This window comes from Canis lupus, chromosome 4 (genome assembly GCF_003254725.2).
Source record: "Canis lupus dingo isolate Sandy chromosome 4, ASM325472v2, whole genome shotgun sequence".
Lineage (NCBI taxonomy): Eukaryota > Metazoa > Chordata > Mammalia > Carnivora > Canidae > Canis > Canis lupus.
In genome coordinates this window covers 55,806,860-55,820,481 of record NC_064246.1, presented here as the reverse complement: position 1 = coordinate 55,820,481, position 13,622 = coordinate 55,806,860, and the positions used below count along the sequence as shown (strand labels likewise).

Sequence of the window (13,622 nt, the reverse complement as noted above, 5' to 3'; positions counted from 1 at the left end):
CTTCATCCAGTTCAAGTACAACTTCTGAATGCATGTTGTTTTTCTTTTCTGCGAATGGATTTAGGAATAGGATGGACTCCTTGGCCACAAGATTACTTTAATTGATGAGGCAGTTCCCTGCAAGGAGGCAGGGGCAATAAAGAGAAAGGGGAATGTAGCTAGTTGGAATGTGGGAAAAGCCAGCTAGGCTTTCAAGGGGGAGGAGGTGGAACCAAGGCATAGCCAGGCTTCCCAGTGCCTGAAGTGGAAAGATCCTTCCAAGTCCAGCTACCAAATTTTCTTATGACCCCCTCAACAGCAGAAATTTCAGTACCCCATCATCAAGAGACCTTGATTCTTCTCCATATAGCTCTGTGTCAGCTTCCCTCATTAACTCTCAGACTCCCTTTCCATATGTCAAGGTGCATCTCCAAGAAAGATAAAGAGAATTTGGTTAGCCTGGTGCACTCATTTAGGCACATTTCTTGCTAGGCCATTGACTATTGGGAACTTGATGCATTGGCTGCCTTGGGTCAGGGCTCTACCCCTGCCCCAGATACCATCATAGCCAGGAAAGGTGTGGTCATGGGGCCCACCCAGGACTCCTTCCTCAACTGTCTGAGCTCAGGCATAGCCATTTCTGTTCAAGGAGAAGACATGGCTAAGGGAGGCACCACGATTGACCTGATCTGCACAGATGTTTCTTTTTGGACTAGAATGGCACTTGATGTACCTTTACATTTGCAGAGCATCAAGATGTTCCTATCCTATTCACTTCTCAGTTCATACCTGCAAGTCCATTTTCTTTTAAAGATTTTATTTGTTTGGAGGGGGGGGGGAGAGATCATGTGAGCAAGCACAAGCAAAGGGAGGGGCACAGGGAGAGGGAGAAGCAGACTCCTTGATGAGCAGGGAGCCCGATGAGGAGCTCTATCCCAGGACCCAAGATCATGACCTGAGCCAAAGGCAGATGCTTAACCAACTGAGCCACCCAGGCAGCCCCTGTAAGTCCACTTTAAAAAGGAGGAAACAGGCCCATTTTAAAAAGGAAAAAACTGAGGCTTGCAGAGTTTTGGTGACTTGCCCAAGGTTATGCAACTAATAGTCTTTTTGGTTCCACATCCATACAAACTACGTCTCATAAATGTAAATAAACATTGAATGGACATCAGCAAGCATATTGAAAGCATCCGCATTCCTCCTTGTGGTCGTTTTTATGCTGAAGTTCTCTAGGCTGTGTGGTCCAGCGACCCACAGACCTGCTAGGCCCCCGGCAGCACTTGGAACATGACAGCAGACACCAGCTCCTTGAAACTATGCAAGATTCAGATTTATTCTTTACATGCAGAGTTTCCAAAGGCTTTCCTCTTTGTGTTGTGACTAAAGTGAAGAGCCAGCCCCAGCTCCCAGTCCAGTACACACTGGCTGTGTGGTCTGGGATCTCCATGCAGCCTCTGTAAGCCTCACCTCCATACTTGGAGCACAAAAGGATTGGACTAGGCCCTTCCACCTCAAGTTCAACCCCACAATCATAAGTCACCTATTCACTGTTGGTGCAGGGCTGAGCGCAAGGATACACCACTCATAATGCCTTCACACTTCGTCTTTCTAGTCTGTTTTCTTTTTTTTTTTTTTTTTTCTAGTCTGTTTTCATCTGCTCTCCCCTCACAGCCACATGCAGTGAGGCAGGAAAAAATATCATAATTTACTACTGCTTATTTATTTGTCTGCCCCCCCCCCCCTTCCAACTCTGTATCCCTTAGGGACAATGCCTTGTTCCTCACCAGTGTGATCCCAGGGCTTAGCATAGTACCTGTGACAGAGTAGGTGCTCAGGAAACATTTCTTAAATACATGTGTGATTGAAGAAGTGAGCAAATGAGAATATTTTGAGCCATGAGCTGGCTAAAGCCTGGGTTACCAAGAATAGGATGCATGTCTACAAGAAAAAAACTCTTTTATTTAGGGCTCACTAAAGCCCTGTGCCTCTCTCTGGAATGTCCATCCCTGATTCCAAGAGAATTGAAATCAGGAGCGTCCTCTTGCTGTGAGTTCTTCCCCACATTTACCCACCTCCAAGGACGGAGGTAGCCACTCCCTCCACATGGCTGTTTTACATGTACAGGCTCACCTAGTTACCATGACATTCTCATGGCATTATCATCCCCATTTCACAGATAAGAAACTGAGGCTCTGCAAGGATGGAAACCCACCCCTGGGTCTCATGGCTGCAGAGTGGCAGGGTCAGGATTCAAACCCAAGTCGAGAGCATTTTTGCTCCCTTAGGCACATACAATATCAGGTTTGTTCAATTGACTTGCAGTTCAGTTAGGTCTGCGGACGGTATCCCATGCTAGGGAATTAAATGTCTTTTATCATTCCCTTCAAAATGATTGGATTGTTCTATTCAAAGATGGCTTGCAGAGAAGATTTTTGAAATGCTTCCCTTTGATTCTGACTTCCTTTCTTTTATATTCTAGTGCTCCAGCATTAAGCTCCGAGGGTGCATCTTAAGGGCCAGTATATTAGATTTGTCTTTGTGTCCCAGGAGCTCAGAATCCTTCAGGGAATATTAATTTGGGGGCTGCTCCACCACTGATGGGCTCAGTTATCTCTCACTCGTCCCACCGCCTCCCACCCTCATGACAGCCCTCAGCCCTGACCCCTTTCTCCCAGTCAGTGATAAACAGAATTCTGCAGTGGGAGACAGAGGCTGCCCCCTGCAGATCAGAGGTGACTCCTGGGGCACCATTTCTCCCTCTGGCCTTCAGAAGCCATCCTTAGGTCCAAAACAGATTAATTTGATTAAGAGGGCTTAGAGATGATCCAGTGATAACAGCAAGGATTCTTTTAGTGACGAGCGACAGAGACCTAACTCAGACAGACTTAAGAAAATGTATTGACTCACAAAACTGAAAAGGGCAGGAGCAGAGCTTGGCTTCTGCTATAGCTGGATCCGAGCCCCTAAATGATGCCAGTAGGAAACCCTTTCCAACTCTAGGCTCTATTTTCTATTCTGTTCAATTCACTTTAAAACAGGGAACAAAAAAAAAAAAGTAAAACAGGGAACACACATGGTGGCCCTAGGCAGACGAGACTTATATCCTCCCATGTTTAATGTCAACAGAAAAGAGCCAATTTCTCTCTTAGCAGAGATGTACTCTAATTTACAGGTGCTCATCCTTGAATCGTCACTTTGTTGGAGAGATGCAGTGTTCTGATTGCTGAGCCAGACTCCCTTGCCCCTCTCAAGGCAAGGCAAGGACCTCCCCGTGAACCCTATAGAATTAAAGGGTGGAAGATTCCTCAAGGAAAATCAGGATGCTATTACCAAAGAAGGAGAAAGAATATAGAGCAGGTGCCCGAGACTTGCCCTTTGCATCTGTCCAGTTCCCTTATTGGCATGAGGGGAACCTGAGATCCAGCCAGAAAAAGGGGCTTGGATTGTTGCATGGCTGAGCAGAAACTAGAAGCCAGGGTGTCAGACTTCTGCTTAGTTCCTTGGATTTTTGTCTTTTATCTCTTCGTTCTTCTTTTTACTTGTATAATTAATATCATTGCTACATTATCCATATAAAAGTATTAACATGTATAAAGGGCAGATGGGATTTCAGTCCAGGCTGTCGCCCTTACCAGCTCTTTGACCTCAGGCAAGTTACTTAGCTTCTCTGTGCCTGGTTTCTTCCTCTTTGTAATGGGAATAATGATAGTCTGTACCTGGAAAGAGCATTGTGACAATTAAATGAAATGACTTTGTGCATATAAAGTGCTTAGAACATTGCTTGACATAATGGAGATCCTTAACAGTTATTTTCTGTTATCATCATTATCATCTTCTACTTTATTTTTAACTGCTTGTCAGCATTCTATAGTGTGAAGTGTCCATCATTTATTTAATCTTTCCCTGTTGATGGACATTTACTTTGTTTCTCCTCATTTCACTATTTCAGAGTGGGTCAGGGAATGCCCCGGCCATGGCCCTTTGTCCTCATGCTGTGCTTGTGTAAGTCTTGGGTTGGAACCTCCTCAGACTGTGAACCACGTGATAATGGAAGTGCCTCAAGGGACTTACGGGCTAAACCTCCACAGGTGCCCCTTTTAGGGCATCAATGGGGGGGCAGAAATATTGAGGCAAGAGGGCATTGCCATCAAGTGGGTTTGCCATGTGCCGTGTTATAGAAACAAATATGTGGGCAGAGAAGTGTGCAGAAAAGACATTCCCTAAATATTTAGCAGAGGTCAGCCCCAAGTGTTAGGATGGTACTGGGATTGTGCATTAGCCTTTCTGTGTTTTTTAGATTTTTATCCTAAGCAGTTATCATTATTGTCATCAAGAAAAACACTGTGGTATTTTTTTTAATTCAAGTATAATTAGCATACAGTATTATATTAATTTCAGGTGCACAATATAGTAACCTAACAATTCTTTATGCAGTGCTCATCACGATAAGTGTACTCTTTTTTTTTTTTTTTTTTAAGATTTTTAATGTATTTATTCATGAAAGAGAGGCAGAGACACAGGCAGAGGGAGAAGCAGGCTCCATGCACCGGGAGCCCGACGTGGGATTCGATCCCAGGTCTCCAGAATCGCGCCCTGGGCCAAAGGCAGGCGCTAAACCACTACACCACCCAGGGATCCCCGATAAGTGTACTCTTAATCCCCTTCACCTCTTTCACCCCTGCCCCACTCCTCTCCCCTCTGGTAACCATCAGCTCATTCTCTATAGTTAAGAGTCTGTTCTCTTGTTTGTCTCTTTTTATTTTTGGTTGGTTTGCTTTGTTTCTTAAATCCCACATATGAATGAAAATGTATAGTATCTGTCTTCCTCTGACTTATTTTGCTTAGTATTACATCCTCTAGATCCATTCCTGTTGTTGCAAATGGCAAGATTTCATTCTTTGTTATGGCTGAATAATATTCCATTGTCTGTCGATGGACACTTGGGCTGTTTCCATGTCTTGGCTATTGTAAATAATGCAATGCAGTACACATAGGGGTGCATGTATCTTTCTGAATTAGTCTTTTTGCTTTCTTTGGGTAAATAGTAGTGGAATTAGTGGATCATATGGTAATTCTATTTTCAATTTTTTGAGGAACCTCCATACTGCTCCACAGTGGCTGCACCAGTTTGCATTCCCACCAGCGGTGCAAGAGGGTTCCTTTTTCTCCAAATCCTTGCCAACACCTGCTGTTTCTTATTATTATTATTATTATTTTTTTTTTTTTTAGTCATTCCAACAGGTATAAAGTGATGCTCAACATCAGTAATCATTAGGGAAATGCAAATTAAAACCACAATGAGATATCATTTTACACCTGTCAGAATGGCTAAAATAAGTGTTATTTTAAATAAATACTATGTAGATTTGAGTCTAGGATCCAAGTAACTTGCCTCTGTGGGTCCTATTTTCAATGTATGGAAAATGGGATTAGCACTCTCTGGTTCACCTTCTTCCCTGGGGTGAAAGGAAAGAGAAGGAAAAGTGCTCTGGGAACCATCAGACACAATGAACCATGGGAAGGCAGAGTTGTCTGGTCATGGCCAAACCCAGCCTCCTTACATTGGGAGTATAGTGCCCAGTTTCTCTTCCTGGAGACTGCATTTTCTGTAGCTATTTTCTAAAGGCATTGGGCACAGGGATGCCTCATGTTTGTCACACATCAAAGAACTGTGCATAACTCTACCATCTAGTGTTGAAATCTTAAGACACAGTATGCAGACAGGTCTTAAAGGGGACTGCTAGGATGGGGGTGTCAGTGTGGGTGGGGGCCTTCTGTTTCCTCCTCACCGTCTCCAGCCAGGCCTCCTCTTCCTGCTGTTATCTGAGGCCTCATAAGAACAGGAAAGACAGGGCTTTTTGCATGAACTCCCCTACAGGAGGGTGGCTTGTGGACAAGTTTGTGGAACCAAACTTCCTGCTGGAGTCTGGAGAGATTGATTTCAGCATGTCACACAATTTTTTATTTAAACAAAGGGCCTCTACTAAGCTGGAACCAGACTAATGACTAGTGCCCATGGCAAAAGTCAAAGTGCTGTTGTGTGTTTATTTAGTAAATAAATGAGTGGATGGATAGAGAAGGGAGAAAAAGAGTAGTCCCCAGGCCCCTAACAAAGGTACATGTTCAAGGCTATGATCCAAGCTGAGCCTTTCATTTGAGTTCTGAATAATCTGTAATTCCATGATTGAATCAAAGTAGAAGTGAATTTAGTCTATTGTGGTGTTGCCTATTTCCCTTAATACATGATGGTGTTTGTGTGTCTGCTGGCAGGCTGTGGGGCCCAGCCTGGGGTTTGAGAGAGCCAGGCCTCTCTGTAGGGTAATAGCTCTATTGTATTTCACCCCGTGGACTCCAGGCAACTTATTACTGCTAACCAGCACCCCCAACTCTGCTTCAATCAAACAAGCCTCTTGTGAAATTGGATGGAAGGCAGGAATTTCTATAGCAAACTAGATAGCACCTGTCTTTCTTGGCCACAGAAGACCCAGCCGATTTAGGGAAAGGGATTTTTAAGAAGAGGTGCTTTAGTTTATTTGTGAAAACCCACATAATGAAGTTGGAGACGGCTCCCAGAGAACCTGGTTGACTTGACCAAAGGGATTAGAGGTGGGGGAGAGGCTGTCGGAGGGCTGCTGCCTGAGGCCTGGATAGAAAAGTTCCAACCAGATAGAGGAGCAAGACAGGTTGTGAAAGAAGTCCCAAGGTCCCAAGGGGAAAAAGACTGACTTGTCTAGCAGAACTATACTGGCAGAATTGGGGGGGGGGGGGGAGGCGGGGGCCTATCTACACAGCTGGAACTGAGCTCACTGCCAGACACCAAGGGTCCATTCTTGGGCTTGCCCTCCATCTCTAGCTTCCCTTGGTGTCTCTAGCAGAAGTAGAATTTGAGACTAAGGAGACTGTGGGTCCTAACCCATTTCCGCCTAATGTTTCTTTCTGAAAATTATCAGACATACAGAAAAGTTTCAAAAGAATTGTACATTAATGCTCATGTTTCACCATCTAGGTCCTGGAGTTAGCATTTCTCTTCCTGCTTGATCACATATCTGTCCATCCCTCTCTCCATCTGTCAATCTATTTTACTTTTTCAGATGTTTCAAAGTAAGTTGCAGAGAGCCCCTGGTGCATTTTAACAGTTGAACAATAGATTGCAGTGACATATGAAAGGAGACATTTTGTTGTTACATTTGTTGTTCCATAATTCCTCCAAAAAACTTCTTACCAGTCTTGCGGAGCTCCCTCCCACAATGTCTTTTATTTCTGGGCTGTCAAGTTCAAAGGTCTCCGGGGGCCTGCGAGGCAATGTAAGGGAGTGAAACAGCTCTGGTATATGGCTGTGGAGAGTGGTAAGAGCTGAGGGGACCCAGAGAGCACCTGCTTCATGGAGAGGAGTGTCCACTGTCAACTCCTGCCCACTGATGCCATGTGAGACTCATGAGAATGTTTTGTGAAATCTTCTACTTTGAAGTGTTTACAGACTGGACAAAGGTCATCAAAGATGACTTTTGTGTATGAGTTTTCTGTTGCTGCCATGGCAGGTTACCAGAAACTTAGCAGTTTAAACAACACAAAGTTATTCTTAACAGCTCTGCAAGTCAGACCCAGTCCAACATGGGTCTCACTGGGTTAAAATCAGTGTTGACCAGGCTGCATTCCCTTCTAGGAGCCTGGGGGAATCTTGCTTATATGGGGTTGTTGGCAGACTGGTTATGAAAAGTGAAACTCATTTTTTCTTGCTGGCCATCAGCTGAGGAATCATTCCCAGCTTCTAAAGGAAGCTTTCCTTTGCTTATGCCCACTTATGCCCACTTTCCTTGGCTTATGACCCCCTTCCTTCATCTTCAAAGCCAGCAATGGTGAGTTGAGTCCCTCTCACACTTCAGTTCTCTACTTTTTCCTTCTCAAACTCTGACTCATCCAGAAAGGTTCTCTACCTTTAGGACACCTGTGGTTATATTGGACCTACTTGGGTAATCCAGGCTCCTCAAACCATCTCAAGGTTCTAAACCTTAACCACATCTGCAAAGTCCCCTTTGTCATGTAAGCTTCTGAGGATTAAGGTGTAGACATCTTCGGGCTGCTACTCTGTCTACCATACGTAGTTTCTGACTGGAGACAAGGTAGACAGTTTTGTCATTCCCTCTGGGCCTCCCTGGTCCTCAGGTCCCATATTCTGGGCCCTGGGAAAACCCCTAATATCTCTAATTAAATCAACCCCACAGAAAAAAGGAAATGAAGGACAAAAGGAATATCAAATGTTATATAATGAGATTGTTAGTAGTGATATTGGTATTGCTTTTCTGAAACAATTATATATTATAGGAAAAAGCAAATAAGTAACTATGCTAATGTTAAGAACCTAGATTTTTAGCAAAAGAGGTAAAATATATAAAGCCAGACAAAACATCACAAGAAAACTATAAACCAATATCTGTTTTGGATGTAGATGCAAAAATCCTCAATAAAATACTAGCAAACCAAATTCAACAATATATAAGAAGGATTATATACCATGACCAAGTAGGGTTTATCCTAGGAATGCAAGGTTGGTTCAACATATGAAAATCAATGTTATACACTTAATTAATAGAATAAAGAACAAAACTATATGATCATTTCAGTAGATGCAGAAAAAGTATTTGACAAAATCCAACACTCTTCCATGATAAAAAACACTTGACAAATTCAGAATATAAGGGAACTTCATCAAGTTAATAAAGAACATCTATGAAAAACCCACATTAACATTATATTTATTGGTGAAATATTGTAAGCTTTTCCTCCTAAGACCAGGAACAAAATATGGGTTTATGCTCTTGCCACTTCTATTTAACGTTGTACTGGAGTTTCTAAACAAAGCAGTTAGACAAGAAAAAGAAATAAAAGCATCTAGATTGGAAAAAGTGAAACTCTACTTGCTCATGACATTGTCTTATGTATAGAAAATCCTAAGGAATACACACATACACAGAAATTCATAGAACTAATAAGTGAGTTCAGCAAGTTGTAGGATACAAGTTCAGTATACAAAAATCAATCATATTTCTATACATTAGTGAGAAAAATCTAAAAACAAAATGCATATTTACTAGACATTTCTCCAGAGAAATTCTACAAATGGCTAACAAGCATTTGAAAATATACTCAAAATCATTAGTCATTAGGAAAATGCAAGTCACACCATAATGAGATACCACTTCACACCCACTAGGATGGCTATAATCAAAAGGATGGACAATAACAAGAGTTGGACAGCATGTGGAGAAATCAGAACACTCAGAGGTTGCTAGTGGAAATGTAAAATGTTCCTGCAACTTTGGAAAACAGTTTGACAGTTCCTCAAAGAGTTAAACATGGATTTACCATATGGCGTAGCAGTTCTACTCCTTGGCATATACACAAGAGAACTGAAAACACGGTTACACAAAAACTTATACATGAATATTCGTAGAGCATTATTCATAATAGCCAAAAGGTAGAAACAACTCAAATATCAATCAATTGATGAATACGTAGATAATATATAGTATACCCATACAGTGGAATATTATTCAGCCATAAAAGGAATGAAGTACTGATACATGCTACAACATAGATGAACCTCAAAGTCATGTTCAGTGAAAGAAGCCAGACACAAAAGGCCACATATTAATGTTCTGCTTACATAAAACCTCCAGGATAGGAAAACTAATGGAAACAGAAAGCAAATTAGTGGTTACTAAAGACTGAGGGGAGGGATAATGGATAGTGACTGCTGATGGATATGAAGTTTATTTTGGGGGTGATTAAAATGTTCTGGAATTAGATAGTGGTAATGGTTGTACAACTTTGTGAGGATATTAAAAACTACTGGGTCACTTGGGTGGCTCAGTCAGTTAAGTGTCTGCCTTCAGCTCAGGTCATGATCTTAGTCGTGGGATGGAGCCCTGTGTCACACGCTCTGCTCAGCAAGGAGTCTGCTTCTCTCTGTCTCATATTCTCACTCTCTCTCAAGTAAATAAATAAAATCTTTTAAAAAAAATAGTGAATTATACACTTTAAAAGGGTGAATTTTATGTTGAATTTTATGGTATGTGAATTATATCTCAATTAAAAAGAACATGCAATATAAAATTAATGTTCAGTAAAACTCTGTAGTCCTATATATTAAATATAAAACTTCAGCATGAACTCATGATGTTATGTATGAAAATATATTTCTAGCTCAGGAGTGCTTGGATGGCTTAGTCAGTTAAGCGTCTGCCTTCAGCTCATGGTCACGATCCCAGGGTGCTAGGATTGAGCCCCACACTGGGATCTGTGCTGGGTGTGGAGTCTGCTTGATATTCTCTCCATCTCCCTCTGCCCTTCCCCAACTTCCTCCACCCCTTTCCTTCTGTCTGTACTTTTCCTATATTTTCCTGTACCTCAACCAAATAGTTGATGTGGTAATTTTCCTTCATTATAGTATCCCAACTAGTAAATGATAGAATAAGAGTCTCACCATTTTGCAAACCCGTGATGATGAAATGAAGGATTTAGGCATTGATCATCAGTGGCCACCAACATTACAAAAGGAAAGACAACTGGACAGTATGTGTCTCCTGTAGGAGGCTCACACCACTATGAAGAGGTTGCCAGAGTATCTCATCAAAGTAGGCTAAGCCTCTAGATCTTGCTACTGATTTACAGGAACCAAAGAGGGGTGAACAGAGGAACATGTTCAGAGACACCACAAAGACGCAAGCAGCAAAATGCAGACTGTAGGAAATCCAATAGCACAAATGACCCAGTTTCTTCAAGAAAGAAATTGTAAGGAAAAAAGAGACTTAGAAGGCACATCAGCTAGAAGCAGCATGTGGGCTTTGTCTTGATCTGATTTAAACAACTATAAAAAGGTAGAAGAAGATTGGCAGAACTTGAACACCAGCTAGATATTTGACGATATTAAGGAACTCTGTTAATTCTTTTGGCTGTTACATTGACATTAAAGATCCACAGGGGCAGGGCCCTCCACCCCCATGCTTACCATGGGACTGGTAGAGAGCAGAGGAAAAAAATATGCCCTCTGCCAGCAGAATCCAAGGAGTGAGCAGAGGGGCTGAGCCAGTGAAGCCCAGTTTATTCTTCCAGACTTGTGGGTAAAAGGTTTCTCTTCCACTGGTGAGGAGTGTGCAAGGGGTGAGGAGAGAGGCCAGAGCATTACTGAAGGACTGTCTTCTGTTTGGAATCATGAGGATAGGTAACCATGTACCGTGTACCTATAATGATAGAGGCTTAAACAGGTTAGCACATGGAGAGCACCCAACCCCGGTGCTGCTCCCTCAGTGCTGGCTGTTGTCAGTTTGTAACTGCTCTTATACAGAGTCAGGGTCATCTTATATACATATCCCTGTGTACCGTGTGTGCAGGAATTGAAGGCAGGACTTCGGGATGCTAAGTGGAAGAGGTTCTAGTGACTGAGGTGTCCCTGGCTTGCAGTCATCCCAGAAGCTGGAAAGGAGTGGTATTTGTGGTTAGCCAAACTGTGTGCTTCTTGAGTTCTCTTGGCAAGACAAGAGCTGAACCTGTCCTCTCTTGTCCCCTGTGTCTCCCTCTAGCTGCAACAGTAAACGCTACCTGGAGACGCTCCCCAACACCAGCATCATCATCCCCTTCCACAACGAGGGCTGGTCCTCTCTCCTCCGCACTGTCCACAGCGTGCTGAACCGCTCACCCTCGGAGCTGATCGCCGAAATTGTGCTGGTTGATGACTTCAGTGATCGAGGTAGGGCCCACCCCAACCAGCTTCCTGGCCAAAGGGGAGACAGATTTTCTTCTTCAGCAGCACCAACATATGGGCCACCATTTACTGATGCTTGCTGTGTGCCTGGCTATGACTCTGGCCTTGTACACAGTATCTCATTTAGTTCCCACAACATGAAGTAGATTCTGTTTTTGTCCTGTTTATATTCATGTAGCAATGTACTAAACTGCAAATAACAGAAAACTTGATCAACAATAGCTCAAACCAGTAAGGGATTCATTCATTCATTCATTCATTCATTCATTCATTCATTCATTCATTTCATAATAAGATCCAGGATTGGTACAGCTGCCTCAGGCTATCATCAAAGAACCAGGCTTTTCTGTTCCTGCTGCCTCATCCTCATGGTCACACAATGGCTGATGTCTAGGAAGTCTGCCTTTCAGAGAAGAAGAAGGAAGAGGGGTAAAGAGAACAGAACCTCCCTTTTTCAAGATTTTGCCTTCTTATTCAGGAAAGTCTTCTCATTCAGGAAAGACTTTTGGCTAGAACTCTGACATCCAGGCATCCCTATCTGCCAGGATGGCTGCAAATATAAGTGTTTTGACTTGGGGCCTCTTGAATAGAGGTAGGAGAGGAAGAAGTGCACTAGAGAAGCTATTGAGTGAGCCCTTCTACAGTATCTGTCACAGCATTCCACAGATGAGAAGACTGAACCACAGCTTGCCTGCTCTGAACGGGCTTGTTGTGGCTGTACCCGAAGGCCACAGGAGTAGGGTTATACTCACTTACTCTTGCTACCTGTGTACCAACCACAGCAGGGCTCTCTGTCCTAGAGCAGGCCAACTTCCATCCTTCCTTCGGGTCTTCCCCTGCTGTTCCCTCTGCCCGGGCACTCTCTTCCCAGATCTTCCCATGGCTGGCTCCTCCAGCACCACCGCCACTCATTCTTCTCCATGTGTGGTTGCACGGCTGTTTGTTGGCCTGTTTGTTGTTAGTCCTCCTTACTAGATCATTTGTGGTCCAGAGCAGGTGACTCATATCTGTGTGTGAATTAGTGAATGAATGAACAAGGAGGGAAGAAGGAAGGAAATGCATGGTGCGCGCGCACACGCACACTAGCTATACTAGCAGCAGGGTCCTCTTCAGTCACTGAGACAGATGTGGTTGGGGAAGACACAGACGTTCCTTCCATGCCTGGTGCTAGCCTATGTCTTTGTGCACAGCCTTGGGTCCCTGTCACTTGTTTTCTGAAGCATCAGCTGTCCTGGGAAGTGGACCTATAACACTTGACAGGATCACTCTGTGCATGTTGTGGGGCATTAGTCCTCCAGAGGTAGAATAAACCAGACATCAGCTGGATTAGAAACAAGTGTTTCTCCTTGCTCAATTAGAAAAGAATTTTAAGACCATCTAGCCTGCTGGCTTCCACTGTGCATCTCAGAGCAGTAAGGGTCCCAGGATGCTTTAGGGAGTACTATGAGCAGAATGGCGAACCTCACAGGTGCAGGTGGGATTCAGGTCCCTCTCCTGGCATGGTCTATATTTGGTTTCTGAAGAGGAACTGCCCTGCTTAAAAATGTGTGATAATCACAGATGCCACTTAGCCTGCTCATTGTACAGGTGGGAAACCCAAGGACTGGGGCATGGACAGGCTTAACTAGAGCACACAGCTGGCTGGTTGCAGAGAAGGGATGAGAAGCCCATCTCTGGGCTCCCAGTGTAGCCTGTCCCTCCTCACCTTGGCTGGCTACGAAAAACATCTATAGACGTGCATTACTCTTTTCTATCCCCAAGGACACTTCTCAATAAATTACTTTTCCATTGTATTAAAGAGCAGAGTTTTTGCTACAAAAGAGCTCATTATCAAACACATCCTATCCTGGACTGTAATGGTTTCCATCTCTAATATCCCAGT

At 43.4% G+C, this 13,622-nt stretch overlaps 1 protein-coding gene across 9 annotated transcripts in view; it reads left to right on the top strand.

Moving 5' to 3' along the window:
- Positions 1–13,622, top strand: part of GALNT10 (polypeptide N-acetylgalactosaminyltransferase 10) — a 216,969-nt gene that overhangs the window by 113,909 nt on the left and 89,438 nt on the right. For all 9 annotated transcript variants that reach the window (XR_003131064.3, XR_004814921.2, XR_004814920.2 and 6 more), the window contains exon 4: positions 11,559–11,725. Coding sequence is in view for 3 of the 9 variants with exons in the window: in XM_025435119.3 (XP_025290904.1) it covers positions 11,559–11,725 (167 nt within the window). In the remaining 6 variants the exon portion in view is untranslated. The remainder of the gene's footprint in view (positions 1–11,558; positions 11,726–13,622) is intronic.